Consider the following 27,791-nt stretch of genomic DNA (forward strand, 5'->3'; position numbering starts at 1 on the left):
GTGAGGAAACCCACACAAACGGAGGGAGAACATGCAAACTACACATAGAAAGGACAGACCGGGGGTTCGAACCCGGTTCTTGCTGTGAGGCAACAGTACTAACCACTGAGTCACTGTCCACAGTGTGACCAGATTTGAGCCATTGTTCTTTTTAAAAAATTGAAATTTACAATTACCAGTAGTATCGCAAGTTTTTTTCTATGATACAATATTTTATATTGCATCTCTCAAGGTTCATGGAAATCCATTGGTCAAAATGTGTATGATCTCTGTTATTCATGAGGAGCAGTTTGATGATCAGTGATGGCCTCCCCTCAGCTGTGACAGCGTGTTTCTTTGAGGGGCTCAACCATCGAACAACAACGTGATGTCAATGAGGGCAAATGCGGTGAAGCTCTTGCTCCCAGTCTTCTGTGATGTACTGCTTTTCCAAGACATTGTTCAGTTCAGTTCAGTTCAGGTGTTTATTTGCAATATAATGTGGTGTTCCATAATAAGAATGTGCTTGAATGGACAACACCTTCTTATCCTGAACTGTGGGGAGAAAAAAAGGTGGCCTTCGTGGTCCAGAGAACTGGAAGTTGCCCTTAATTATAACAGATTAACAGACTGCTCAGTGAGGGCGTCACAGATGAAAGATCTGGTGGATGGAAACAATTTGAATTGGGACTGAGGAGGCTGGAGCTGCTGGGCTGCTTGTGCTTTCTTCTCCATCAAAGTCCTGAATGACTACTGTATAGACTAGAGGTATAGACTAGAGGCTTTCTGATGATTGTAAGGATTGAAAAAGAGTTGGCCCTGGAACAGAACCAAGCTTTTCCCATGTTCAAATGGAAGATAGTTTCACTGATTCAGCCAGGGAGGGAGGAACTATGCGTGAAATAAACTGCTGGAGTGTTTGCCTGGCCCTGCATACCACTGTCTTCTTACAATCGTCTGATCATTCTTAAATCCACACTTGACTAAAATTAGACCTGCCTTCCCCATTAGGCTGGCAGAATCAATTTGGTACTAACCCCAACCAGACAGGGCCAGGCAGGACTCAGGAGGAGAGAGGCTTGTCACACTTGGGTGTTTAATTACAGAAAAGGTGTATGAAACCCATGACCAAAACTTATGGTTGGAATTCTAGTGAAAATAAATTATGCCCCTTTTTGCTGGGGACCACCTGGAACCCCCTCAAGGAGGACCTATGGGGTCCCCGGACCCCACTTTTAAAACACCTTGGCTTCCCCCCCTGAAGATACACGCAGACGTGTTTGTTCCTCTGAACAGGTTTAAGGTTTAATACCGAGATATAGATAGATAGGAGTCGCTATTCCTGTTTGAGTGGCGGCTTTTCATAAAGAGATAAAAGGTTTAATGCAGTAGGTTAAGTGCTGTGGTGACCTCTGTCTGCAGCAAGGTGAACGGCAGGAGGAGAAACATCCACCAGTGTTGTTGACGTGAGTCTGACGCGCCCGCGTTTCTTCAAGCTATTCTTTCTGACAACTGGATTCCATCAAATCCTCTGACTTTAACAAATGCGTCAGTTATTTGTGAATGTACTAGTGGCTACCTACTAACCCGGGCGGCGTCCAATTCTCGACAATGTATTCAACTGAAGCCATGCTTAGCTCATCCAAGCTAGCACAGAAGAAGCTAATGTCTTCTACTCTCCTTGAACGGTCAGCATCATAATTAGATATCCTTCGCATCCTACCCGTCTGATGGAAGGGTGAACGATGCTGAGAATCCTCCACATCCTTTCTCTAACAGGTAAGACGGCAACGTAATATTCGCTTGTTGTTATTAGCGAGCTAGCTAGCTAGTTAGCTTATGTTCTCTCTGGTTATGCAACAAGAACCCACCTAGCTAGTTGTAGTTGGAATCACACACCAAGTTAAAATGCATGTGACTGGGGGATAGTACCCGCTGATTACTGTACACAGTCTGCAGTTCACAGATGCTGCAACATGCATCAATTATTTTCAAAAAAATGTATGTTTAATGCATATTATGAATTTGTACTTGTCTGAGCAATGCCATCATTTAACCCTGTTCACAGGCTGCTTATTTGTACAATGGGATGGAGTTGCTGCTTTTGGTGAGTCTGGGATTGCAAATAATAAATAATATTTTTGCATTTGCTAAATCATGTGCAATATCCTCAGCCATCCCTGTACAGTTACTTTCTGGCTCTGAGCGCTTGTCTGTGATCTGCAGGTGGGGGTCGGATCAGGCTAGTGGATGGGGAGAACAAGTGCTCCGGGAGAGTCGAGGTACTTCACCATAACCAGTGGGGGACGGTTTGCGACCACGGCTGGGACTTCAGGGAGGCCGATGTGGTGTGCCTGGAGCTGGGCTGCGGCTTAGCTGAATCTGCCCCTCACGGTGCCCGTTTTGGTTCAGGCAGCGGCAAGATCTGGCTGCAGCATGTCCAGTGCACGGGACATGAGGAAAGTCTGACGCGCTGTGCCAGTGTCCTCCACAGTGACCCCCCCTGCACCCATGACAACGATGCAGGGGTGAAATGCTCAGGTGAGAGGCCCGGCTGGCTACCAGGAAATGGTGAAAAATGTCATTCCGTGTTTCCCAGAGACCAAGACGAAGTCCTCAATTCTCTTGTTTTGTCCATAACCCAAACATATTCATTTTACTGTCATAGAGGAGTAAAGAAACCAGAAAATATTCACATGTTAGAAGCTGGAATTATTTTGATCTTTTTCCCCTTAGAAAATTACTCAAATCGATTACCGGTATTCCATTATCAAAATAGTTGTCTATTAATATTCTTTCCATCGACTAAATGTTGCAGCTCTAGACTTTATCTACTATGTCGATTCATGTTCTAGTTAACCAAACAGTTACCGGTATGCATACAAACATCAACAACACTTAAGCACAAGGGAGACAAGGCAGCATGCAGTTATCATAAGCTAAATCATTCAGATCATCATACTCACATTTTGTGTTGAACCTGTGTTTACCTCCAGGTACCCTTTTGATGCCCACCCTCTCCCTGATGTCACCCCACTCTGTGTTCTCTGCCGGGGAGGCTGTTCGCTTCAGCTGCACTGTCCTGCTGGGTCACCACCTCAGTGACTTCCACCTGTACAAGCAGGGTGCGTCCACACCGCTGGTGACCCAGAGGGTGGACCAGAGCCAGACCAGAGTGGAGCTGACTCTGTCTGACCTGGAGACATCCCACCAGGGCAGCTACAGCTGTCTGTACAGGATCAAAGGAAGCTCGCCCTCTCAGCTGCTCAGCTCTCCACCCAGCAACTCCATCAACATCACTGTAGGTGAGTTCTGTCCTACCTGCACTCACTGGATGTTCCTTTCCACATTTGACTTGAGCCAACATCCTCCTGACTACCTTGGAATGGTTGATCCAAGATAGAAATCATTCATATTCAAAATGTGACGTGTATTCTGATTTTTCATAGAATTCCTGTAGCTTATTGATTTCATACAGTCTACATTAGAGCTGCAACTCAGCTGCAATTAATTGTTTAACTATAAAAATCAGTCGCCAACTATTAATCTGTTTGAGCAATAATAATAATAATAATTTAAAAAAGGTAACAATTCTGTGATTCCAGCTTCTTAATTAAATGTGAATATTTTGAAGTTTCTTTACTCTTCTATGTCAGTCAATTGAATATATTTGGGTTGTGGACAAAACAAGACATTTGAGGACGTCATCTTGGGCTTTGGGAAACGGTGATAAACATTTTGCACCATTTTCTGTCATTTTATAGACAGGTTTTTAACTTGACAACATAAACGTTCTAAATCACCCCTAGCTTACTGACTGTTGCAGTGTTTGTGAATACAGTAGCTGACAGGAAATAAGCTAAGTTTCAAACTGTTAAAACAGTTAAAACTGTGAAAACAGTCTATTAGACCCAACAACAAAGCGATTAATCAAGAGAATAATCGACAGATGAATCGACAATGAAAATAATCGTTAGTTGCAGCCCTAGTCTGCTCTGCATCACCACATTTAATGACCTCTCTCTTAACTCCTTCTATCTTGGCTGATCACAGTGGACCTCCTGACTCCCCAACACTGGTACAACACCTCCATCGAGGCCCCCGCCGGCTCCGTCATCAAGGGCCACAGTTTCAACATCACCTGCTCCACCCTGCAGCAGTATCCCGGAGGCTCCTTCCAGCTGCGCCTCGTCCGCTCCAATGGCACAGTGCGCCAGTCGCTGCCTGCCCTCAGCCCCTCCGTCACCTTCACCTTCCCCAGCGCCCAGAGCTCCAACGAGGGCTACTACTACTGCCTGTACCGGGTCCAGCTGGGTGGACGCACCTTTGTCTCCAGAGAGAGCCAACCACTGCCTATATCCATCAGAGGTGAAGTGGATAATAAATAATAAAAAGATATAAAAACCTATATAGCATATTAAAAAAAAAGTTTAATCTTTAAAAAACATCTAAATAAGTTTGATTTCTGTATTTGTGTAGATATTCTCAACAGTTCCTTAGTGTGTAGCATTTTGCTGTTTCTCCTTATTCCACAACTCTAGGAGGGGACAGATGCCTACACTATCCTTATATGTGTGAAGACTTTTGCCCTCGTTTCAGTATGATTTTTCTTTTTAGTGGGATTTGATGCTGCCCAAACCCTCCATTGCATCTGCAAAACCATGAAAATTACTTGTTTCATCTTATTTTATTTTATTTAAATTAAGTCAGGTTTCTTGTTATAAGCTGCTTCATTGTGCCATAAATACAACTTCTGAGAAAGAGCCTCGCCTGTGACTAGATTGCAGGAAGCGGTTTTGCAGAACAAGGAACACACTGTTCAGACAGCACAAATTGGATACCATATATCTCAGTAATGGAGGAAAAAAACATGCTTGATCACTGCCTGGTCTCTTCCGCCGTAAAGGCAAGAACAAGACTATCATGTGAAAAAAAAGAGAAGGCGATATTGTCTTTTAAAGAGTGCGTAAACACAATGTTTTCTGCCAGTCTCTGCCTAGTACACAGTTTCGAAAGATACAAAAAAAAAGTGGGCTTGGGAGCCAGAGTTAATGTAATCTATTGTAATAATAGGGAGTTGTCTGTCATAACGGATCACCCATCCCTACTTTGGGGCAGTAACAATTTTCTGATTACAAAACATTTGATGCTGCCAAAGGCAAAATACCTGCCTTCACATTAGTGACTGACGTGTGGCCAGAAGTGCAAAGTGCAAAGAGTGCTTTATAATTATTATATGAGGCTGGTAAAAATATGACTATCGCTGCTATAGTAGTGATTAGCCTTTCGGGGAAATTGGGAATGGTGCATTCTACTCTTGTTGCTGGTTTATGAACACAAGCATAGTTTAAAGATTTTTGCCTCTGACGCGTTCAATCAATGCTAAAGTAGTAAATTAAATTATTTCTATGCTAACAGTCAGTTTCCCCCCGTCGAGTATGTACATGACAGATATGAGTGTTAATGTGTTTGTTCCTCCTCTCACCCTCAGACCCAGATCCAGTATTGAGTCCCATGGTGATTAGCTGGCTGGTGTCTGGCCTGACATTAGTCGTAGCTGTTGTCATTATCATCATTGTAGCCAAGTTGCTGTGCAAACGAGAGAAGAAGCCCTCTGAGCTGGAGAGAGAGACCAGAACCTGTAAGTCCCGCTGTTCTCTGATCTCCTGCCTTATTCCATTATAAGCCTTTAACCTTGAGACAGTTATTTCTTTTTAGCAATCATCCTGTCAGCGTTGCCATAGTTACAGATGTGCTTCCACCTACAGGTGTGGACAACACTTATGTTGCCTTATCAATTAATAACGCGATATGACGGGATATGCAGACAACATTGGAGATAACTAAAGGTATGAAATGTCTTGATACTTACGCAGTATATACGTTTGATTAATATTTGACTTGTCAAAGCTAGTTTAACTGCAGTGCAACCTCTTGGGTGTTTCACTTTCACCTGTAGTTGCCAGAACTTGCCACTGAGAGGACCACTGATAGCTCTACAAAGTGGCTCCTCCTCCGTCCTTCATGGATTCACAAGGCAGCAGATGTAACCAAGTTGCAAAGAAGACAGCCTGGGCAGCCATCCATCTTGCCGTTTTGGAAATGGCAACAGCACACGTTGGAAGCAGGCCCTTCAGCACAGTCCAGATGATCGAGGCACGACTACACTTTGCTGAACACTAACCAAGACCTGTTTAAGACTACAACATGCCAGATTTCAGGCAGGTCACAGGTGTCGCCTACTTCTGGCAAACACTGGATATGATTGGAAGTGACGCACTCTACTATTTTGAGATCTAAGCATTAGATAATTACAAGACTAATGGACAACAGAAACCACTTCATGGTGGAAGTCGATATTGGACTGCCAGACTTCAGATTCACTCAGGCTCGGCTACTACTGCAACCCCAGATATATGGAGTAACATACCAGTACTAGAAGCTTGACTGTGAAACTGTGAAATGTTGTTCCTCAGGTTTCTGTGTAACACATGTTTTTTCAATGTTTTTAATTTATTGCCAGGTAACACTGTAATGACAGGTTCCACTAAGTTTGTTATGTACTTGCTCCCACAGATCATGGATCTTAGAGGATGCTTTTGTATTTTTAGTCACCCCACTGTGTATCTTCTGTCATTTACAAGTACACATTGTACTGACAAAATATGAGAAAACAACTTGTCATTGATTCAAATGGGTTCAGTGGGTTTTATATTTCAGTCAATTCCACAGAATTTGCTGTAGGTGAGTTTGATTTAGTCATCTTAAACTAACAATAAAAAGGAAATGATTTATACCTTTGCATAATATGGTTTCTGTATCCCAAATGATTTTTCTTTCAACATTTTAAAGTTTATTGTCACTTAATAATTGACATGACACTTTTCAAACACACTTATATTTTGAATAGTTTTGAACAGCAATACAAAAACACATCTTTTAGAAATGGAATGGTATTAAACGATGGCAAAATAAAGGTATATGCCAAAAAAATACATTCCTTTTGATTAAAATGCGTAATAAAATATTACAACACAGCTCTGAAAACTGAACATGCTGTAACAATGCTTTAACAATTATTCAATTTTTTTGAAAGGGTCGCTGTGCGTTTCCTCCATATTGGAAAAAACAAAGTAGAGAAACGCTGCCACCGCCAGGAAGAAGAGGAACTGCACCCAGAGTGGGATGAAGCGAGAAGACTCCGCTGACTTCGGCGCGTCTCCGCCAGATTTCATCGGCGTTGATCTCATATGAGAGACGTTTCTGTAAGTGGACGGCGTGTCGTAGATGTAGGGCCTGAAAGGAGTGTGTGTTTTTGTTAGAAACATTCATTTACAACAACTCTTGTACCCCAGTAAGTGATACAGCGCCCCCTCGTGGCCAATCTAACAAACCTCACCTTGTTTTGACCCAGGAGATTTTAAAGTAAATCTGTTTTTTCTCTTAAGTAGCTTTTGATTGACACATTTGATTTAAACATTTTATGGGTGATTTCATGAACATTACAAATGGGCCTATATCTCCTCAATACTGACACATACTATAGTCATCTTCTTTAATATGCACTCAAATTAAATAAGCCATTTACATAGTAGCCTGTGTTTGCAGGGTCAAAGTGAAAGGAATGATTTTGCACATTATAAAATTAACTGATGTTTTGATAGTATCGGCTGACAATTAACCCAGTATAATTATTGTACATACTCATCAACAAAATCCCTCCCTCTGTATTCGGGTCTTGGCCTTGAGTAGGATCTCCTGTAGAGAGTGACATAAATACAAAATCAAGATTTTCTGGTTTTATACTCCTCACCAATTCACCGCACAATGATGACTTACTCGTCCTCAAACTCTTTCTCAGAGTACTCTGGCCTTGTCCTCATGTATGGCCTCCTGAATGAAAACAAACAAACACTAAGTACCAATCTGTTCTACTCATATGCCATTCCAGAAAAAGAGACAGAGAATAAATATTTGAACCTAATCTTGACGTGAAAGTCAACTGACCCGTCTCCTGAACCGTCATTCTTGATCTGCAAAATTGGAAACAGAGTTAATTAGAACTTTTGACAATGACATTGATCAAATTGATTGTCGTGGATACGTATAGCCTCAATATGTCACTTCAGTTCATTTGCATTTATGCTTGCATCTTTGGGTCTTCCATAGGATGCCTTCCTCACTGATGATAGAAAATGGAAGTGTATTAGAAAAATAGAGGTTCAAAGGTCCTGTTCCGTTGTTAAAATCAATTCGGCGTCTCAGAAATTGACCACTCCAAATAAAAGTGATACACAAACCAAATAAATCGCTTTATATAATACAGGATTCTGGCTTTGTATATTTGGATTTGTTTGGTGCGCCTATCAGTTTTATTTTGAAGGCAGTGATGGAGCCACAAGGTGCTGGTTGGGCCAGCCAGTAGAGCTTCAATGCTTCTTGGCATTGATTCTACAACTCTCCTGGATGGATGGAACACCATTCTTCCAATTCCCTCATCTGGTGTTTTGATGGTGGTGGAGAGCGCTGTCTAACATGTTGGTCCCAAATCTCCCACGTGGTGTTCAAGTGGGTTGAGATGTGGTGACTGCGAAGGCCATAGCATAGGAGTCACATTACTTTCATACTCATCAAACCAATCAGTGAGACCTCGTGCCCTATGGATGGGGCGATGTCCTCCTGGAAGAGACCACTCCCATCAGGATAGAAATGATTCATCGTAGGATAAAGGTGGTCACTCAGAACAACTTTGTATTGATTTTCGGTGAAGGGGACAAGTTGACGCATGGTTTGGGTCCCCACAGCATAACTCACTGTCGGGGTCAAACACTCAGGCTTGTAACCTACAGGTTTTTCCTTTAATTTGTCACCCGTCTCGTCTGTATATACTTGATGAAACCATCATCAGATCCAAGCAAGCCGCGTCTTGCCACTCAGTGTGTAACATTAGTCAGGTTTCCCTCCCACGTTTTTCCACTTCCGATTCAAGAAGCAGGCAAATACAATTGAAAGACAGTGACACCTTGAGGCAGATCAGACGTTGGTACTTACTGGTGTCCTGTAGGAGACATAGGTGACTTCGTCCTCTGAAATGAAAGCACAACAATTACCCTAAGCCCTAAACATTTGGAGGTAAAACCAGCTTTTGCTTTGTCTGTAATGTATAATTAGTCTGGAATGTGTCCCAGGGGCCAGTTGCACAAAACACCTTGAGTTAAAAAGATTTTACGTCTTCTCCTTAAGGTTAAACATCGCTGATTTTCAACCAGCTTTGTATCATTGCAACATCAGTAGTATATCAGAAAACTAAGCAGTTTTGAAGTCATTCATTTAGCTGGACAGTTATTGAGAGTTGATTTGAGTTAAGGTGTGGACCAGTGATGTCATAATAACTCAACGTCAACTCAATAACTGTCCAACTAAATGAATGACTTCAAAACAGTTTAGTTTTCTGATATGGGGACACCTCGGCATTCCGAAATGTCGGCACTCCGAAATACCGGCATTCCGACAGATCTACTGATGTTGCAATTGTGCTGGTTGGAAATCCTTGGTATTTTGTGCAACCGATTTTATTTTAACTCAAGGTGTTTTGTGCAACTGGCCAGGGCTTTAACGTTACTTTACTTACCCTCTTCTCTGTAGTAGGTTTTGTCCTGGGACGGTTTAGCCATTTTCCCTTTGCTCATGGCCTCTCTCAGCTTCTTCTCATATAGACTTCTGGTGGAATCTAACGTGAATACAAAGTCATAACCGTTAGTATAACGTCAGTTAAATGTGACGTTACATTAACGGGATCATGTCTATGTTCCCCGGGTTCTATATTCCCCGTTTTTCACTAACCCTAAACCTAACCTCCCCCAGACCCTAACCCAAAACCTAACCTCTCCCACCCCCCACGCCTAAACCTAACCTCCCCCAGACCCTAACCCAAAACCTAGGAACATAGCGGGGAACATAGGACCCTATTTGGGAAAAGCGGGGAACATAGGGTTGACCCCACATTAACAACAGTTGAAAGTGAAACTGGGTAGCCAGATAGCGCTACTATTTAGCTGCTTACGGGTGACTGGTCTACCTTTAACGGTCATAACGTTAATTAAACGTTAATTCAAAAATAAGCGCAAAGCAAAAACGACAGCCACTCACCAACCACAGGTCCGTGCTTGATCCCGTATTCATCCAACAGCAAGCTGATTTCATCGGCAGATTTGCTGCTCAGTGTGGCCATGGCTGTGCCTTTCGGGAGAGCCTTTTGTTGTGTTGCGATATTCTTGTTACAGTTGGCTAACGTTATACTGTAGTTTACTGTAAGACAACTAAGTTAGACGCCACCCACCGCAAAATATTCGGCGCGCTCGTTTTGTAGTGCGGATAGTTGAACCCCGCTTCTGTGTAGGACCGACCGACTGATGGTCAGGAGGACGACGGATGACAGCTGTGACCAAAGTAAACAAAACGCTCGCACCCACAGTCTGCTGGTGACATCATTTCCTTTTCCCGTTGGCCTTCTCTTCTTCTCTTCTTTTTCGTTGGTTTGTTTCCGTTTGTTTCCAGCAGCGACACAGCGGCGCCACCTGCGGGCTAGTGATTATATCGACGAAAATAGTGACAAAATGACACTTTTAGCAAAAATAATGAGCAAATAAGTATGATATAAAGTGATACAGTAAAAACAAAAAGTAATGTACAGAAGGTCAAACAGGATACAAAATGAGGAAGATAGAAAGTGGAAGTAAAAAAAAATTAGATGCAAATCAGTGGAGTGAGAAGAAGTTATTTGATACAACTATTTTTCTAGAGAAAGAAAGATTTTACTCTTAGGTGCTCTCAGGTGATAAGAACTATTGTTAAAGTAATTCATGTTTTAAGTAATTGAGCTTTGCATCATTGTTCAAAAGAGTGATGACATCTCTGGTTCAAACAAATAAGGCAGCTTCCATTTAATCAAGGATAAACCTTTATTATGCACAAAATCATTTTACAGACACAAATCTTTGCTTGGTTAACAATTTACATCCCACTTTTACAATTCAATTTGTCCATTTAAGATCTCCATCCCATCATCTCCATCTATAAGCACAAAACATATTTTAATGAGCTTTAGCCCTTAAATAGGGCAACTTGGTCAAGCCAGTCCAGTTGGTCTGTGGCCCACCAGAACATCAGCAGTCCCATCAGTGTCACCAGACCCAGCTTCAGCAGCAACTTGAGTACACCAAGACACTGTAGTAACAAGGGAGGCAAAAATAATAATAATAGTAATAATAATAGCAGGGAAATCATGATTCAAAGACATGAGTAGGAAACTGATTTATGTGCAATAAAGACACAGTAGATACTAGGGTTGGGCATTGAGTGGAACCGGTTCCAAAATTATGATTCCAAACGAATCGAAACTCCAGAGGAATAAAAAAGGAATCAAATATTACATTTTGATTCTGCTTATTGATTCTGAAAACAAAAACTGTGCATGCTGAACAAACTTGAAATCAGAGTTCTTACCCTAACACATTACGTGGCAGACACGGACCGCTACATAAAGTGTTGATTTAAAGTTTTATACAAAAGAGTATAAACGGTTGATGTTTACAAAAGTTAATAATAAACGACAAGCAATGTTATGACGATATGAATATGACTGAATATGACTTGTGGAATGTTTATATGTACAGTATATATATATATATACCATAGTAGATACACACCTTTTGTTTTCTGGTGTGTGTTTTCTGTGTGTTGCCGAGGTCTGGCACGTTCTCTGGCACGTTCTCTGGCAGCAGATTGTGTTGGGGGTGAAGAGCAGAGTTCATTTGCAGTGTCTCCGACTCCCTCGGCTCCTGAAAAGGGCAGAGCAATTAAGCCATTGTGTGTGTGTGTGTGTGTGTGTGTGTGTGTGTGTGTGTGTGTGTGTGTGTGTGTGTGTGTGTGTGTGTGTGTGTGTGCGCGTGCGCGTGCGTGCGCGTGCGTGCGTGTGTGCATGCATGTGAGCGCGTGTGCATTTTCCCATTCTTACTGTAGATGTCTCTGCCGAGCTCAGGTCTTCTTCTGCCTCTGTGGAACTCAGTGACTCTCTGTCGCTGCTGAGAAAGCAGTAAACACTCTTAGTTTTTGGTTTTCGTTGCAATTATCTTTCAAGGAAAACAAAAGGACGGTTTTGCTTACTAGGAATTCCACTTACCTGTCTGATTCATAGTCAATGACTTGAAACAAAGGATCTGTACAAAACTGAACCTTTATCTTCCGCCCTGTAAAAAAAATTACAATATCGTGAACACAATCTAAATGCTGTGGAACCATTCATACAAAATACCTACAGCAGGTTGAAAGTTTGAAACTATGAATCACTCCAGATCGCACCTTCTTTACCATCCTCTCCTTCACCACCACCATCATCGTCATCATCATCGTAGAACTTGTAGAAAGCGTTGATTCTCTGCTGCTCCAGCTCCCAGTTCCTCTCTTCCTCGTACTCGTCGTCTCCCAGCTCTCCTGGCTCGGTGACTCTTGACGCCTCGTATTCGCTGTTGAAAAAGAAGCCGTCGTCCACTGACCCCTGGTTAGAGGGGTGTGTGGCTGCGTCGCCCCCTAGCTGTAGCACCGAATGGATGTCTATGTCTTCTGGGGTTAAGAGCAGATCTTCCGACAAAAAGCCCCCAGTTGCTGTGTCCCAGGAGATGCTGAGAGCTGCTGGATCTTCTCCGCTGTGGTAGTTTGTGGCAGTCGCGTCGTCGGAGAAGCTCCCCCTGCTCTCACTATGAAGTCGAGCATCTTCTGACAGGTCGCTGTCTTCATCGTCACTCCTCCTCCTCACTCGGATCTCATCCTCGCTGGAGCTGTACGAGTCGCTCTCGGACGGAAGGTGCCCTTCCTCATCTTCAGTAAGTATAATGTACCTTGCATCTAGGCACATAGGTTCATCTGTTTCATCTTCATCATCACACCCTTTCACATCTGCACTACCCAATACATGTTTGACGGTCTCTGTTTTTCCTCTCTTGTCTACTTCTCCAGTCGCCAAATCCAGAGCCGTGATCTTCATATCAACATCCATCCCCGTCCCTCCAGGATCCAGATCCTGGTCTTCCTTCTCATCGGTGTCCACGGCACTTCCCATCCACGCATTATCGGTCACATCTCTTTCCAGGTGGGTGCTCTGTTTTGTATCGGATCCACTGTCAGAGGTGCAAGGCAAGGCGTTAGATTTGTATTTACTGTCTTGATCTTTTCCTCGCTCTCCCATATATTCGCACGAAGAGAAGTCTGAGGGATAATCTGCAAAGCTCTCACCTGCCTCTTGGTGCTCGTCCCCTGAGAAATCCTTCATTTTGTCCACAACATCTTTGTCAGTATCATCATCAGCAATAAGATCCTGCTGTTGATGTTCGAAATTGACAAGTAAACTCCCTTCTTGTCCCTCATCCTCTTGGATTTTCATGCCTTCGCACTCTGTATTGGATGAATCCTCGACCCTTTTTTCTTGGCTCTGTCGCTCTTCCTCTTCAGTCCCATCATCCTGTGCCATCGTCCCGCTGCCACCTTGAGGGACTCTTCCAAAATAGGACACCTCCTCGTCGCACTCGCTCTCACCTTGCTCCTCGTTTCTAACTTGAGGGTTCTCAGTACCCTCCGGGGCCAGCAGGGGTTGTCCCTCCGCAAAGACTCTGTCCTCGTTATCTCCGTCCCAGGACCCCTCGCCACAGCCCACAGACATCAGCCAATCCCCTGCTCTCTTTCCTGCTCCCACAGCCTCTTCCTCAACCTCTTCCTCTTCCTCAACCTCTTCCTCTTCTCCAGAGACAGAAGCTTCACCTGCAGAATCTCCATCTGAGTTTTCACGATGATTCTCTGGTGATTTGTCCACGTTCATGACGTTGAGCCGTGCACTAGTGAAATCTTCTTCTCCCTTTTTAGCATCGGTCTCCTGCTCATCGTCATTTTCGGCCGTATTTGTATCACTAGTTTCAAAGCCAGGCAAAGCCCTAGTTTCACCAGCTGCTTCCTGGTGCAGAGCCCCATCTTCCTCTGTTGCGATTGGTACGTTTTCACGACAGCTGTCTGTCTCGTCTTCTTCGAACTTTTCATCGGAATGTAAACTCTCAAAGTCCAACTCTTCATCAGGGAACGATGGAAGAGATTGTTCTGTAACGACATCGTTGGCAAATTAAATAATTGAGTAAACTGCAAAAATGCAAAAAAAAAAATCAAATACGACCAAATTTGAACACAACAAAACAAATATCTTTCTTACCTGAAAATGCGTCAGTAAGTAGATCAGCAAGGCTTTGTTCCATTTCGTTAGCTGAATGTAACAGGTAGGGCAATACTTTCGAGAAAGAGTTTGATCAAAGTTAGCGTTCATGCGTCACCAAACACGGTGTGTATCATTTGAGACATCTCTTCGGATCACCTCCTCGGTTGCAAGAGAGGAAGAGAGAGCAAAGTCTCTGTTGCTGCTGCCAGTGGCTTCCTGTCAAAAGAGAATGTGCATGGATAGCATGTTAAATGTAATATAACTTACAAAATAAAGAGAATTACAAAATGTCTGTATTGTGTTAGTATTAAGCCTACTGAAAAACTGAAGATGATTTTAAAGAGATGTTCAAAAAGTCTCCCCTAACAAAGTGAAATGAGAAAAGTAATTCTTTGTGTTCATTGTTGCTGCAGCAACTCACAGTACCTCCAGAGATCTCGCAGGAAATGTCAGCTTTGATGTGGTTTTGGTTTCAGATGCATAACATAAACCGCAGCAGTCAAGAACACACTTCCTTCGTGCAGAAACAACTGATGTTTATTGGCGTCTAAGATGACAGTTGGTTTAATTTGAAAAGAGCCATAATTCTGAGTAAATATTCATAAAATATCCATTTGAAAACAGCTAAAATCCAGTCAAACTACAGTTAAAATCTTGATGTCATGGTTTTGTTGATGGTCGATTGTCTACAGCTCATGGCGGTGGAGGTAGGAGCGGTGGCTGGGTTTCAGGTCAACTTCGACTGGGAAGTGATCGCTCACCTCGAGTGCCTAAAATGGCCATGACATGAACTAGGTTAATGTTCATAAACTGAAGAAAATGTCAAACAGAACTCAGATTGAGCTGAACACAACTCTCTACATTATGTGATCGTATAAGAACAGTGCATGTTTGGCAGGTTTACCTCCTCCTCAGTCAGATCAAACTTTTGTTTAAAGTTGAACGGTTGAGCTGAACCTGGCACTATGCTGGAGATGATCTCACGCCCGTGGACAACTATCCTGTTTTGGGATGTGGAAGATATACAGTGTGTCTGACCTTGTCTGACATGTTGGCAGCAAAAATCACAACATCACGTGTGCTGTTCTTACAAAAGCATCGGAACTATTTGTGGATATAAAATAATTGTTGTAATCTGCTCAGTACTACTATGGTAACATTGTGACCTGCCAAAACAGTCACTGGCCTATCATAAGCACAGTGTGTAGTCATGTGCCGTGCCAACAGTCAAACTGACCTATCATAAGCACAGTGGGTTTTCTCACGGACGGTCGTGTCTTGCTCGTCTCCGATTAGCCAGCTGAATTTGGGGTCACTCCTCAGTCGGACGGCTCTCCAGCCCTTGATGGTGATGTAGCTGCAGCCAGCGTTCAGGTCCCCCAAGATCATCACGTTCTAGGCAAATGAGAGGAAATGAAAAGGGAAGTAGCTAGAGCAGATCAAAATGATCAGATGTGGAATAGGAAACCAACATGAGGCTAAGCTGAGGAGCACTGACCAATGTTAAGATATAAATAATGAGAGACCAAAAAAGACAACTACGTTGCGGTTCAACCCACATCGCTCTTCCACTTCTTGTAAATGCCTTTGAAGACACTGTACAGCTCATCAATCTCCCTCATGGCTGTTTTGGGGCAGGTGTGATGGCCAATCAGGACAAAATCCTTCACCACTGCAAGAGAAGACATTTATGACGCATCCGGAATCGCGGTGCCATAACTTTTCCTAAAATCCCAAAGATAATAAGTTCTACATTTCTTCTTACGAGTAGTAGGCGAGTGAAAGCGGACGATGAAAGGCTCTCTGGAGAAAACATCGGTCTCGTTGTTCCCTTCCGCCTCCAGTTTAGGATACTGATAATAGTCTTTGACCTGCAGGACATCGTTCCTGGAGGTGACACGTGGGAAAGAGGGAATGAGTGATGTCATTTTGAGCTCACAGCAATGCGTGACCCCGATCCTGACCCTGGGGCATACAGCAAAACGCATAGGTTTTCATTCTTAAATCAAATAAATAAAAATAGGTTTTAATTCTTAAATGTTTTGTTCTTCACCCAAGCGTGCTTACCTGTAAATGTAAACGTATTGCTCCTTGTAGCTTTTCCTCCCCAGCCTCTCACTCTCCAAATAGTGATACGAGTTGGATTTGTCAAATCTGTCGATACAAATATAAATGTCATAGCAAGTAATAAGTTGTTGATACAACGCTATTGTCTGTTATACAGTACGTGACATCACTGTACTTCGCCAGATCTTTTTCAGGTTCGCAACGTCTGTCCCAAAAAGTTCACTAAAGCTTATACCTGTTGAGATCCTTAACCAGAGTTGGTATCGCTCCTCCTTTAGAGTCTCGGACCTCCTGAATAAGACACAAGTCATACCGAGAAAGGATCTTGGGAATGAAAAACAAACAAAACAAAGAGCAATTACTGCTTTTGCGTGGATGTTGCCATATGGTTAGAAATCATCACATCCATTCATAGTACCTTCATCATGTACACTCATGGTACCTTCATCACGCACACTCATACTACCATCATCATGTCCACTCACAGTACCTTCATCACGTTCACTCATAGTACCTTCATCACATCCTCATAGTACCTTCATCATGTCCACTCATAGTACCTTCATCACGTCCACTCACAGTACCTTCATCACGTTCACTCATAGTACCTTCATCACATCCTCATAGTACCTTCATCATGTCCACTCATAGTACCTTCATCACGTCCACTCACAGTACCTTCATCACGTTCACTCATAGTACCTTCATCACATACACTCATAGTACCTTCATCATGTACACTCATAGTACCTTCAGTAGAATCCCCATAACCTTCTTGTTGTTTGCCTTTGCTTCCCCAAAGCTCTGAACATTGAAAGCACAGATTTTGAGAGAAAGTGCGATGCTCAGCGTACACAGGCCCACAAAACACAGCAGGAGAACCGGAGGCCTCATCTTGTGGACTTGTATCTCTCTGTAAGGAAAAAGAGACGTGTTTGACAAGATCAATTTTTTCATGATGTGAAATATGTTAGAAAAATCCTTTAATTAATCTGCACCTGCAGCTGCAGGAGCCATTTGGCTTTAGACACGTTATACCTACAAGAAGTTATTATATACATCATTTTGAGGCCTCTTACCTTCAGCGCTACAGTAGTTTCCCAGGGAGATTAACCTCCGTCCAGCAGAGATTCATCTCTTGAATGGCCTGCGATCTATTTGGGGAACACACAGGTAACCCTGGGTGAAAGACAGGGGTCATGGATCTGTGTGGGCGATCTGCTGTGTCAGTGTTCATCCAGAATGGAGCTTTATCTGGAACGGTTAAAACCACTGAATACAAAGAACAATGGACTCTGTCCCACTCCCAAAGTTCAGCTGCGACTGTGTTTTGTCTCCCAAGTTTGAGTGTGATCCAACTAGCCAGGTGACATGTCGTTTCATGAACTTCTTTTTACAGAATTCACCGTATATCATTCTGTCATTTTACTATAGACAAGAGCAGCTAGTAGCTACCACATACAGGCAATATATTACTCAGCTGTGTGCGAAACACCAGTAGCGGTCCTATGGAAAAGGTGGAACTTCTCACTATGAAAATCATCATCTTCAAAATCGGATTTAGTTTTAATTAGTAGGCTACAAATCACCACCCTAACCCTTCGCCCCCTTGGAAATCATTTTATGAACATCGAGTGCATAACATAAGTCACAGAGTGCTAAGACGTTGCGGTTGTAGACATTTCTGTTGAAGTAGTGTACTACAGATGTATCGGAATCAAGGGCGTAACTTTGGTTTGAGAAGTGAGGGGGACACAATAAATGAAAATAATAATAAAAATAACAATAATAATAATAATGATAATAATAAATGCAGAGGGAGGGACCATTTTTGACCACTCAGAAATTGGTAAAACTGGTCAAAAATCCCTCCAAAATACATTAAGATAGCAAGACCTTGAGGAACGCCATAGAAAAATTCATGTCGTGATTTGATATAAAAGAATTGCATTTTTCTGCGATTTGGTGGCAAGCAATACTGTTCTGGAGATTGCTCAGAAACCTCCTTATTCCTTATTTCTCCAACAATGAAACAGTGAAAAACATCTCCCTCAGTCGTACAGTGCAAATAGGAAGGTGTTGAGCATAAATAAGGGGGAAGAAAAAATTATAATAATAGGTTAGGTAGTCCTGATTCATTTACTGCATCATTCTACACAGGCATCAGTAACTGTTCAGTAATAAGATATACAGTCCAAAACATGTTCAGAGTTCATGACCTTGTTTTAATATTGTGCATGTCATAGTCCAGAATGTGATCCGAGTGGTTCAGAGTGCATGGTTCGGTGGGGGTGAGGGGGTGAGGGAGTGAGGGGGAGGAGTAGTGTTGAGCATTCTGACAGCTTGAGGAAAAAAACTGTTTAGCATCCTAGAGGTTTTTGAACGGATGGACCTGTATCTCCTACCTGAGGGCAGGGGGTCGAACAGATGATGGGCTGGGTGGGATGAGTCTTTCTTGGATGATGCTGTGGGCACGGCGCAGAGACACCGGGTGGTGTAGAGAGGGTGAAGATGTCTGGATGGAAGAGAGGCCCCCGATGATTTTACCAGCAGTTTTTATTACTCTCTGCTTAGCTTCCTGTTCCGCATTCGTGCAGCGGGGGGAAACACACTGACAAACAAGATGTCAGCCCGCTCTCCATTCACAGTGCTAGAAGTTCACTAGAAGCCTCTGTGGGAGGTTTTGCTCACTTAAGCTTGCTTAATTGGAAGAGGCGTTGCTGTGCTTTGCCAATCACAGAGGCTGTGTTTATACTCCTAAGACAAACTCCTTGGTGCTTGTTAGACAAAGGAACTTGAAGTAGATGATGTTCTCCACTGCCTCCAAGTTAATGTAGAGCGGGGGTTTGTGTTGGCCCGACTTGCAAAAGTCCATAATCACTTGATTCACTTCCTTGGTCTTTTTGATGTTACGGTTCAGGTTCAGGTCCAGGTTGAGGCTGCAGCACCACTCTGACAGCATCTGAGCCGCATTTCAATAAGCAGACTCTGCATTATTTGAAATGAGGCGCAGCACTCTCGTGTCGTCTGCAAATTTGATGATGAAGTTGGAAGGGTAGAAGGGGGAGAGCAGGCATGTGTATCTATGTTGTAAAATATGGGGCTAAGGAGGCAACCCTGTGGGGCACCGGTGTTTAGGGACCGGGTGGGTGATACATCCCTGTGGGGCACCGGTGTTTAGGGACCGGGTGGGTGATACATTCCAGCCGAGTTTGACAGACTGTGTGCACTTGGATGGAAAGTCCAATACTTGGTTGCAAAGGGAGGTGTTGAGTCCCTGAAACTGGTTTCACACACAATTACATCACTCCTTCTGTAGCCAATCTTTCTATTCAGGCAATGTGTTGCTAATCTATTGCACTTTACAAAATAAATCAGTAGGCTACTGACTCACTTTTAACAACGTCTAATCTTATTATAATGTAATATTAGTGTAATACACAACTAAACCAGTGGATTCCAGATATAAATTATACATTTGTGACCTTTTCCATAGGACCACTACTGGTGTTTGGCACACAGCTGAGTTAATATATTGCCTGTATGTGGTAGCTACTAGCTGCTCTTGTCTATAGTAAAATGACAGAATGATATACGGTGAATTCTGTAAAAGGAAGTTCATGAAACAACATGTCACCTGGCTAGTTGGATCACACTCAAACTTGGAGACAAAACACTCACACAGCTGAACTTTCTGAGTGGGACAGAGTCCATTGTTCATTGTATTCAGTGGTTTTAACCGTTCCAGCTATTTGTGCTGTAAAAAGTCTCTTCCCTGGAGATTTCAGATTAAATTAGTTTCTAGCATTAAAACTAACCCATGTAGAATACCATCCAATGACACAGTACAAACTGATTTGATGTTGTGAAAGATGACATCTTTTTTTTTTTTTAGTTTATTTAACTGCATTTCCCCCGGCAGCACCAATGCCAACCGACATTTCAAAATGCCGTTGTTCATCGACCAGCTTGTGAGGTTACAAAACTTTACAGTGTTCTGCATGTTTACATTTTAATTACAGAGGTTCCCGACCAATACGCCGATGCATTTCCGTCCTTGGATGTGTTGTATTTGAACATACTGCAGGAATCCCACGCATGTCAACACAATCTCATTTCACATGTCGCACACACTTTATTCCCTTCCACTTCAAAATAAAATCGACCCCTATACTGCGCACACCGTGACTTTAAAATACAAACATACAAATAAATAAACGACGCTCTAGAAAGTAACAACAGCTACAAAAAAAGAAGAAGAAGAAGAAGAAATAAAACCCCTGAGCAGTGATGTGTTCATCATACTGGTCTGAAACATCCCGAGTCTGAAGACGCCATTTCCGTGAGATAGTCTTGGATGCGTAGCTCGATGTCTGCGTACACGTCTTCCACTTGCTCCCTGAAGGGGGGGTGCCAGAGCCACAACATCACGACCCCGACCACAGCCAGGAGGAGAGCGAGGAACACGCACGCCTTCCACCAGGAGCCACACCACCTCTACAGGGAGAAGGAGAGAAGATCAAAGGCACATCATGTACATCATAATCATTGCATCATAATCTCCATTGCTCAGGTTGTTTTGTATGCTGCTCTGGTGTTCAATTTGGCAGAGATTGAATGATCAAATGTGACAAAGTGCAAAAGACATCATGTTGCTGATAAGAGTCCAGGAGGTATCATAAAACACTTATCATAAAGGGCTGATGATGTAAGAGCAACAACATATATTTCAGTATGAGTAGTAGGGACATTAAGGGACTCTCTCTCTCTCTCTCTCTCTCTCTCTCTCTCTGTCTATCTCTGTGTCTCTCTCTCTCACACACACACACACACACACACACTGCTCACCCTGCTGCTGCGGCGATGGCTGAGTTGCCGGAGCTCGTCCCTGCACTGCGTCAGCCGTGCCTGGCTTGACTGGCACTCCTGAGCCATGGTATCCAGCTCTGTCTGCAGCTCCTCACACTGTGCATGCACACACGCACGCACGCACACACACACACACACACACACACACACACACACATGCGCGCGCGCACACACACACACACACACACACACACACACACATCAGTCTCTGTGCACTTCATTTCAGTTCATTTGGGACATTACTTCTGCCTCATCGAGTGTGTTTAATGATGCATATACTTGACGTCTGAAGCTCTTGGATGTACAGTAGCCTAAGTTGTGAATAATGCTACAGTTGACTTCAGCAGAGCAGGTTGAGATCTTCTCCTCACCTCTTTGTCCTTCAGCCTCAGTCTGTCCTGAGTGTGACGGAGCTGCTCCTCCATCTGACCGCCTCCCTTCACAGCCTGCTGTGGTTCTGCTTCCTCTGATGATGGCAGACACACCTGGGCCATGATGAAGTCCTGGCTCTCCGTGCTATCATCTAGGAATCAGAACAAGTGGATTTAATGCTGCCATGACATAAATCATCCAAGTTTTCTTTACAGTATTTTAAAAACCAGGCTGGTGAAGAGCAGTTTTTCAATTTTATTCCCACAATAACTATTTTATTGCCAGCAGTGGAAAGAGTACTACAATGTTCTATTGTACTGTTACTTTACTGAAATTTTACTTGCATAGAAGTAAGTGTACTGGTGTAAAAAGATAAAAGTATCTCATTTAAAATGTACTCTGAGTAAAGGTTACTGAGTTACTTTCTATAAAAGAGAATGTTGTTAGATGTGTAAAAAATACTAAATAAAATGCACAAAGTAAATCCAGATTAGATTACTCTTCTCACTGAAATGGCTCTATACAATTAGTCAATTTACGTTGATCCAGATATGAAGATCCTACAAAATCTGTACTGTGAAAAAACACTGGGGAAAAAAGGTGATTTAAAATGTAGCTAAGTACAATTCTTCAATAAAAATGTAGGCTACTTTAAGTAAAATTACCAATTTACTGGCTGATACTCAAAAAAGTACTAACACAAAACTACAAAGACAAAAAACACAAAAGTTCTGCTCAATTACACATAACGTAAGTGTAATTAGTTACTTCCCTTGGCTATTGCAGTGGAGCTTGTTTAAAATCTGACCAGGGTTTAGCATCCCTAACCTTTCACCTTTTTTTAGGTGATAAAAAAATGACTGACTCCATGGTCCATGTCTCTGACCTCTAAGTTGCTGCATTTCCTCTCTCAGAGTCTGGTTGTCTTCCTCCAGCCGATACATCTTGTCTTGTAGGTCACTCTTCTCTTGCTGTAGGGACACTGCCTCTTCCCTCAGCTCGGCCTCCCGAGCCCTGGACAGCTGCACAGGACGCAGATTAGATAGACAGCCATTCAGATTTAAAACATCTCAAACATCTGAACTAACTGACTGACTAGTGTTGTGTTGTCTTGTGTTGCCGTACCTCCAGCTGGCTGTGCAGCTGTTGCAGCTGTCCATCCCTGAGGTCTCGACTCTCCTTCAGTTGACTTGTTGAGCTCAGCTTCAGCTCCTCATAGAGGCTCTGCCACCTGACAGCCTCTGCCGTCACTGCGAGCAGCGCTTCCTGGTGGCAAACATAGGAAGTGTCTCGGTGGAAGGGAAGTGTCACAATTCAGCTGCACTGTACACATTTACACTATATCCATTTGAAACGGTGGTTCCCAAACTGGGGTACGCGTACCCCTAGGGGGCACGCGGAGCTACTACAGGGGGTACTTGAGAGAAAGGAGAAAATGGAAAAATTTAAGAATAAATCATGAAAATCAGTAAGATGCTCAGGAGGAATTAATTTATTTTATTTTGTAATGTTATGTTCTTCAAAAGGTGGGTTATCATTCATTCATTGCATCATATGCTATAGTTTTCTCTGGCAGTTTTCTAAGCCAAATTTTGTAGTCGGGTAAAGGGGGTACATGGATTCAGAAATCAGGGAAAGGGGGTACTGAAGGCAAAGAAGTTTGAGAACCACTGAACTAAAACATGCCACTTTGATATCTTAGCTGCAAATATAACACCAGCAAAGCCAATTCAATTACTGAACTTGATGTTGATTATTTTCACTTTGTCAAATAACAAGATTATGTTTGTTTTTTTCCCCTTCTTCATTTTTGTCAATTACAATGCAGTGCACAAGTGTTCAAACGGAATGTGAAAGTGCAGTGTACCTGGAGGGTTGCGGCCTGGCTGAGGGCCTCACTCTTTTCCTCTGTGGCTTTCTGTAGAGCAGCCAAGGCCGTCTCCTCATACACCAGTTTCTGCTTCTCCATCTGTAGCACCCGTTTCTTCACGCCATCCTTGTTAAACTTCTGGAAGAAGAACACAACACCACCTGGTTCAACCTAGAAATACTCGAGGGATTAAGATACTTATAACCTCCACCAGGGGTGCACTGCCCAAACTTTTTTTAGTACGAGAAGCTACTTACAAAAAATATAACTAGTCGCGAGCTACTTCTTTTCCCTTTGTCCAACCCCCAAGTACATATGTAGCACATTCTAACAGTATTATATTATTTATTTAACATGATTTAATAATGTTAGAATGTTAATATTGTAGATACTGGGTTAGCTATACATGAGTGGATTTACTTCATTAAAAATCAAAAATCAATCAAAAGAATACATTTTGGATTTCTTTGGTGAGCTAGTTATTCACATCCAGATGGGGCTGCTGCTATAGCTGCAGACTGATGCTATTCTTACCTGCAGGCAGACTTGCAGCTGTGCCTCTAGAGCCTGGATCTGGTTTCTCAGCAGGTCTTCGGTGTAGCGAGCCTGTGTGGGTGAGACAGGAAGTGTGAGTGGCTGTCACACGCTTCAACCTGCAGAGGGAGAAACGTAATGGCTGACAGACCGCATGCTGTGTGTGACAGACAGCATGTGTGTTGTTCACCGTCTGTCTGCACCCACCACCGGGGTGCACCGAGGGAACTTGCAGCATCAGTGAATCTAAAGTAAGACCATGATGTCAGAATACTATACTGGTACAAACACTATTATAGGGCAAAGCATGGCCAGTAACATACAGTATAAAGAGTTGACTAATGGTAACAGACCTGAGTTGGAAACAGTTTTCCTAGATGAAAAGCGTGCAGAATTTAAATTAAGATCTCCTGCAAAAAGGGGGATATTTCCTCTTCCCCCACCATTCATATATGGTGGGGGCCAAAAGAGACTAAAACAGAAGCTTAACGAGGACACACAACACCTATATATCTGCTGACTGACACGCCCTTCCTGTCTGAGAGTGACAGCTTGCACTCTTCCTTTGCAGTATATAGAGCAGAGGCAGGAAGTTGCAAACCACAGGCCTTTTGAGGCAGAAAACAGGCGCACAATGAATGACAGCTACTTACAATGCGATGCACTGTTTTTCCAATCGTACGCAAAGAGACGACATCGAGGGACGATGCAGGATGCAAAAAACATGATCTTATTGTGAAAACAGAAATATGAAAGATGCATAAATATGCTTCTCTGGATGCAGAAGGAAGATCCTTACCGTCCATATTTTGCTAGAGGAGTGCAGCAGGGTGGAAGCGTTGTCCTGGACGGCAACCAGCTTCTTCTTCACGGCCTCCTCTCGCCACAGAGCCTCCTGACAGACAAGGAGGGGCAACTTCAATGAATCTCGAGCCAGTCAACATCTTCTATGAAGGTTTTAGCCTGACATCAGCATGGTTTAAACCTGACATTATACTCAACTGATGGTTAGAACGTCAGTTATTTCATGCATTGGGTGAATTTAGTAAAGCATGTTTCCTTCCTTGGCACACACAGAACACAACTCAAGATGGAATTGAAATGGTTTACCTGCAAATAGTCAGCTAGTCGTTGAACATCCTGTTATGTGAGAGATGAGAGACAAGAAAGGTTATCTTATTTGCTGAGTCTTGTTATATGTAAGAACCCAAATGAAAAAGGCAACTGGTTGAAAACTCACTGATTCCTTGACAGTGACGAAGCCAGACCTGTAAAGAAGAAAACGCCTCATTAGAGCCGTGCTTTAGGAGTAGAGACACTGAGCACATCTGCTTCTGATATGAAATCTGAGATTTAATGACTGAGGTTTTTTGAGAGAGAGAGAATGAAGTGGCACTCACTCTGTCTGCACACTGGCATCTCGCAGCCTCTTTTTCTGGGGAATGTTTCCCGTTTGGACAGAGACGTTTTCAGTTTGAGTGAATGTTTTGATGCTCATCTTTTGGCCTTTGAGAGAGAGAGAGAGAAAAGCAATGTTGAAAGTGTGAATAAGGGAAAATTCCTCTGACAAAAACGATCTGCAACCGGCGAATATTTTACCATTTATTCTGTTCTCTCTTTTTCCCGTGGCTTTCACCTTCTGCTGGGTTGGCTCCTTCATCCCTGGTCTGGAGGTAGATGCTGCTTCTTGTTTCCTTGCCTGGTTTTTCTCTTGTCTGATCAATGTTACTGGTTCTGACCATAACAAAGCCTGAGGAGATACAAGGAGAGAGAAGATGAGAGAAGATCATTCCCTTCCCTATTGGGCTCAAATGATAGAATTATCAAAGCCCCCATATAGATTGTAGTATGTTAAAGGAACACTCTGCCCATTTTCAACCAGCTTTGTATCATTAGAACATCAGTAGTATATCAGAAAACTGTAAACGGTTTTGAAGTCTGTCATTTAATTTGACAGTTATTGAGTGTTAAAGTGTGGACCAGTGACATCACTGGTCCACACTAACTCAAATTAATAACTCATTAACTCAAATCAACTCTCAATAACTGTCAAACTAGATGAATGATGAATAGTTTGACAGTTATTGAGAGTTGATTTAGAGAGTTATTAATTTGAGTTAGTGTGGACCAGTGATGTCACTGGTCCACACTTTAACACTCAATAACTGTCAAATTAAATGACAGACTTCAAAACAGTTTACAGTTTTCTGATATACTACTGATGTTCTAATGATACAAAGCTGGTTGAAAATGGGCGGAGTGTTCCTTTAAGTTGAGAGGTTATGGGTTTTTACCCATTTACTGGTGTTTGGGTCATTTTCTATGTTGTTGTTTGGAGTCAATTTCTTCATTGGGTGTCCATTAGTGGCGAGGTTCATCTGGATATCTGTATGCACTGTCTCTGACTCGGTGATTGTGCCATGATGCTTCAATGAAAATGTCTTTCCCAAGGGGTTTCTCTTCGGAGAGCGGTATCCTGCCTTCACAGACTTTAAACAGGCTTGGTCCGGGCTCATTGATCTCCTCTTGATAAGCTCCAGGTGTCTCTTTTGCTGTTGGATGTTCTTTATCAGTTTGGTATCAAAGTCCCTCGTAGGGCTCCGACAGGAAGTGACATTGTTGCGTCCTCGCAGGTGTTCACGTTTCTCTGCTCGTTTCTCTAATATTTCGTCAAAGTCCAGGGTCTCCATGGTGGCTCTTCTGGCGCCTCAAGCCTATGGTCGTGTTGTGTGTGAAGATGTATTACAATTATTTATCATAATGGAACATGTATGTAAACAAATACAATTTACCGATATATTCAAAATGAACATCACGTGTAGTTGAAAATAGGATTTAGATGTATTGCATTCACACAGTATGTTGGCTCATAAGGTACATCTGAAGGTCAAATGTGATCAATATTCTCATTTAGTACGTTTCTCAAAGTCTAAATGGAAAGCTCGGGTTGCTTAACCTTCAAACTGTTAGAGTGATAGAGAAAGTATTCATAGAAACATATTTATGTCCACTATAGGTACACATTTGTATTTCTCAAATGCTGTCATCGGATATACAGTATATCGATTGTTCTTGGGAGCTGCTTGTGCTCCAAGAATATTTAAGCAGTTTTCATAACTTAAAATAAGATGTATGTTAAAAACGATAAAAATAAAGTAAAATATAAACAAACGCCTTTACAAATGTGCAATGTGTTTTTAGGATTGCTAGGATGCTCTGTCTTGCTCAACTGTGCATTTAATCAATCCATTGCAGCAATAGTAGCACTATTAGAAGTAGCAGTGCTAGTATCACTCCTAGTACTACTACTAGTATAGTACTAGTGGAGTAGTGGTGCAGTTTTAGTGGTTACGGTTGTATTTTTGTTAGAAAACTCTGTTAACGTTGAATAGCACAACAGTGATCTGTTGATTGTGGCTTTGGAAGGAAAATGTGCAAGATTATGCAGGAAGAAGCAGCAGAAGAAGAAGAAGCTGCAGTTGAATAAGCATATTAAGTAGTAGCACCTACCCGCTAAGCCATGTCATTCACTGGGAAAAGGTCCTCATGAGTGGTTAAGATTAGAAGCCATCCATCTGCTTTCTCATCTGAAACTGTGTCTGGTAGCTTCTCTGTGTTTCACATGTAGCAGTTTCTGTGAAGCACATTTGAACAGGAAGTGGAGAGAGAGGCACATCGTCATATGTTCCTCTATCTCACCAGCCACCCGCATTCAACTGATGCCATCATACACGGGTGGGCCACAAGATTACAGGCAGACCCAGCCAATCGCCTCTGAAGTTTTGGGTTTAAACCCGATCACATGGGGAGACTAAAACTTACACAGTATTGGGTTGTCTCTTTGAA

The 27,791-nt window shown here is 42.7% G+C and overlaps 5 protein-coding genes across 9 annotated transcripts; 1 reads left to right on the forward strand and 4 right to left on the reverse strand.

Annotated features, from left to right (window-relative positions):
• The first annotated feature begins 1,441 nt into the window (after window positions 1-1,441).
• LOC310778143 (uncharacterized protein) lies at window positions 1,442-6,749 on the forward strand. Its single transcript, XM_083638489.1, has 8 exons — window positions 1,442-1,758; window positions 2,048-2,086; window positions 2,206-2,520; window positions 2,976-3,284; window positions 4,033-4,347; window positions 5,471-5,620; window positions 5,748-5,828; window positions 5,939-6,749. Exons 1-7 carry the CDS (start codon window positions 1,725-1,727, stop codon window positions 5,792-5,794), a joined length of 1,209 nt encoding a protein of 402 aa, XP_083494615.1. The 5' UTR covers window positions 1,442-1,724; the 3' UTR covers window positions 5,795-5,828; window positions 5,939-6,749.
• Window positions 6,750-6,856: 107 nt separating this feature from the next.
• LOC310778144 (uncharacterized protein) lies at window positions 6,857-10,411 on the reverse strand. 2 transcript variants are annotated; one of them, XM_083638490.1, is made up of 7 exons: window positions 10,129-10,411; window positions 9,611-9,709; window positions 9,031-9,065; window positions 7,960-8,012; window positions 7,819-7,872; window positions 7,684-7,737; window positions 6,857-7,275 (listed from the first exon to the last, which is right to left on the reverse strand). In XM_083638490.1, the coding sequence occupies exons 1-7, from the start codon at window positions 10,208-10,210 to the stop codon at window positions 7,056-7,058; spliced, it is 597 nt and encodes a 198-aa protein (XP_083494616.1). In that variant the 5' UTR covers window positions 10,211-10,411; the 3' UTR covers window positions 6,857-7,055. The 2 variants fall into 2 exon arrangements, with proteins under 2 accessions (XP_083494616.1, XP_083494617.1); XM_083638491.1 differs by having other exon boundaries at window positions 6,860-7,275; window positions 7,987-8,012.
• A 520-nt stretch (window positions 10,412-10,931) lies between these two features.
• Window positions 10,932-14,766, reverse strand: LOC310778275 (uncharacterized protein). Of its 2 annotated transcripts, none has more exons than XM_083638656.1 (7): window positions 14,660-14,766; window positions 14,231-14,449; window positions 12,340-14,121; window positions 12,161-12,227; window positions 11,996-12,062; window positions 11,688-11,819; window positions 10,932-11,205 (listed from the first exon to the last, which is right to left on the reverse strand). In XM_083638656.1, exons 2-7 carry the CDS (start codon window positions 14,271-14,273, stop codon window positions 11,083-11,085), a joined length of 2,214 nt encoding a protein of 737 aa, XP_083494782.1. In that variant the 5' UTR covers window positions 14,274-14,449; window positions 14,660-14,766; the 3' UTR covers window positions 10,932-11,082. The 2 variants fall into 2 exon arrangements, with proteins under 2 accessions (XP_083494782.1, XP_083494783.1); XM_083638657.1 differs by lacking the exon at window positions 14,660-14,766 and adding an exon at window positions 14,551-14,640.
• On the reverse strand, window positions 14,753-18,844 carry dnase1l1l (deoxyribonuclease I-like 1-like). 2 transcript variants are annotated; one of them, XM_083638658.1, is made up of 10 exons: window positions 18,706-18,844; window positions 17,380-17,479; window positions 17,051-17,213; window positions 16,536-16,624; window positions 16,301-16,387; window positions 15,999-16,120; window positions 15,793-15,905; window positions 15,471-15,628; window positions 15,138-15,234; window positions 14,753-15,003 (listed from the first exon to the last, which is right to left on the reverse strand). In XM_083638658.1, the coding sequence occupies exons 3-10, from the start codon at window positions 17,192-17,194 to the stop codon at window positions 14,920-14,922; spliced, it is 894 nt and encodes a 297-aa protein (XP_083494784.1). In that variant the 5' UTR covers window positions 17,195-17,213; window positions 17,380-17,479; window positions 18,706-18,844; the 3' UTR covers window positions 14,753-14,919. The 2 variants fall into 2 exon arrangements, with proteins under 2 accessions (XP_083494784.1, XP_083494785.1); XM_083638659.1 differs by having other exon boundaries at window positions 17,380-17,454; window positions 18,706-18,824.
• Window positions 18,845-20,200: 1,356 nt separating this feature from the next.
• traf3ip3 (TRAF3 interacting protein 3) lies at window positions 20,201-27,582 on the reverse strand. Of its 2 annotated transcripts, none has more exons than XM_083639066.1 (14): window positions 27,456-27,582; window positions 26,240-26,659; window positions 25,545-25,695; window positions 25,346-25,451; window positions 25,186-25,213; window positions 25,056-25,085; window positions 24,745-24,840; window positions 23,946-24,017; window positions 23,409-23,549; window positions 22,667-22,807; window positions 22,428-22,563; window positions 21,541-21,692; window positions 21,149-21,265; window positions 20,201-20,797 (listed from the first exon to the last, which is right to left on the reverse strand). In XM_083639066.1, exons 2-14 carry the CDS (start codon window positions 26,633-26,635, stop codon window positions 20,600-20,602), a joined length of 1,764 nt encoding a protein of 587 aa, XP_083495192.1. In that variant the 5' UTR covers window positions 26,636-26,659; window positions 27,456-27,582; the 3' UTR covers window positions 20,201-20,599. The 2 variants fall into 2 exon arrangements, with proteins under 2 accessions (XP_083495192.1, XP_083495191.1); XM_083639065.1 differs by having other exon boundaries at window positions 22,407-22,563.
• Between the last annotated feature and the right edge of the window lie 209 nt (window positions 27,583-27,791).

This window comes from Poromitra crassiceps (genome assembly GCF_964638095.1).
Source record: "Poromitra crassiceps genome assembly, chromosome: 6".
Lineage (NCBI taxonomy): Eukaryota > Metazoa > Chordata > Actinopteri > Beryciformes > Melamphaidae > Poromitra > Poromitra crassiceps.

Coding starts and splice junctions, on each gene's coding strand:
- dnase1l1l (XM_083638658.1), bottom strand. CDS start 17,194: ATGAGGCCTCCGGTTCTCCTGCTGTGTTTTGTGGGCCTGTGTACGCTG. Junction 16,388..16,535: donor CTGGTTAAGGATCTCAACAG/GTATAAGCTTTA, acceptor TTGTATCGACAG/ATTTGACAAATCCAACTCGT. Junction 16,121..16,300: donor CAATACGTTTACATTTACAG/GTAAGCACGCTT, acceptor TGTCACCTCCAG/GAACGATGTCCTGCAGGTCA.
- LOC310778275 (XM_083638656.1), bottom strand. CDS start 14,273: ATGGAACAAAGCCTTGCTGATCTACTTACTGACGCATTTTCAG. Junction 14,122..14,230: donor ACTTACTGACGCATTTTCAG/GTAAGAAAGATA, acceptor ATGTCGTTACAG/AACAATCTCTTCCATCGTTC. Junction 12,063..12,160: donor ATTGACTATGAATCAGACAG/GTAAGTGGAATT, acceptor CTGCTTTCTCAG/CAGCGACAGAGAGTCACTGA.
- LOC310778144 (XM_083638490.1), bottom strand. CDS start 10,210: ATGGCCACACTGAGCAGCAAATCTGCCGATGAAATCAGCTTGCTGTTG. Junction 7,873..7,959: donor GACTTTCACGTCAAGATTAG/GTTCAAATATTT, acceptor GTTTTCATTCAG/GAGGCCATACATGAGGACAA. Junction 7,276..7,683: donor GGGAGGGATTTTGTTGATGA/GTATGTACAATA, acceptor CACTCCTTTCAG/GCCCTACATCTACGACACGC.
- traf3ip3 (XM_083639065.1), bottom strand. CDS start 26,635: ATGGAGACCCTGGACTTTGACGAAATATTAGAGAAACGAGCAGAGAAA. Junction 23,550..23,945: donor AGCTGCAAGTCTGCCTGCAG/GTAAGAATAGCA, acceptor TTCTTCTTCCAG/AAGTTTAACAAGGATGGCGT. Junction 22,564..22,666: donor AGCTGCACAGCCAGCTGGAG/GTACGGCAACAC, acceptor CGTCCTGTGCAG/CTGTCCAGGGCTCGGGAGGC.
- LOC310778143 (XM_083638489.1), top strand. CDS start 1,725: ATGCTGAGAATCCTCCACATCCTTTCTCTAACAG. Junction 1,759..2,047: donor CCACATCCTTTCTCTAACAG/GTAAGACGGCAA, acceptor CCCTGTTCACAG/GCTGCTTATTTGTACAATGG. Junction 2,521..2,975: donor TGCAGGGGTGAAATGCTCAG/GTGAGAGGCCCG, acceptor GTTTACCTCCAG/GTACCCTTTTGATGCCCACC.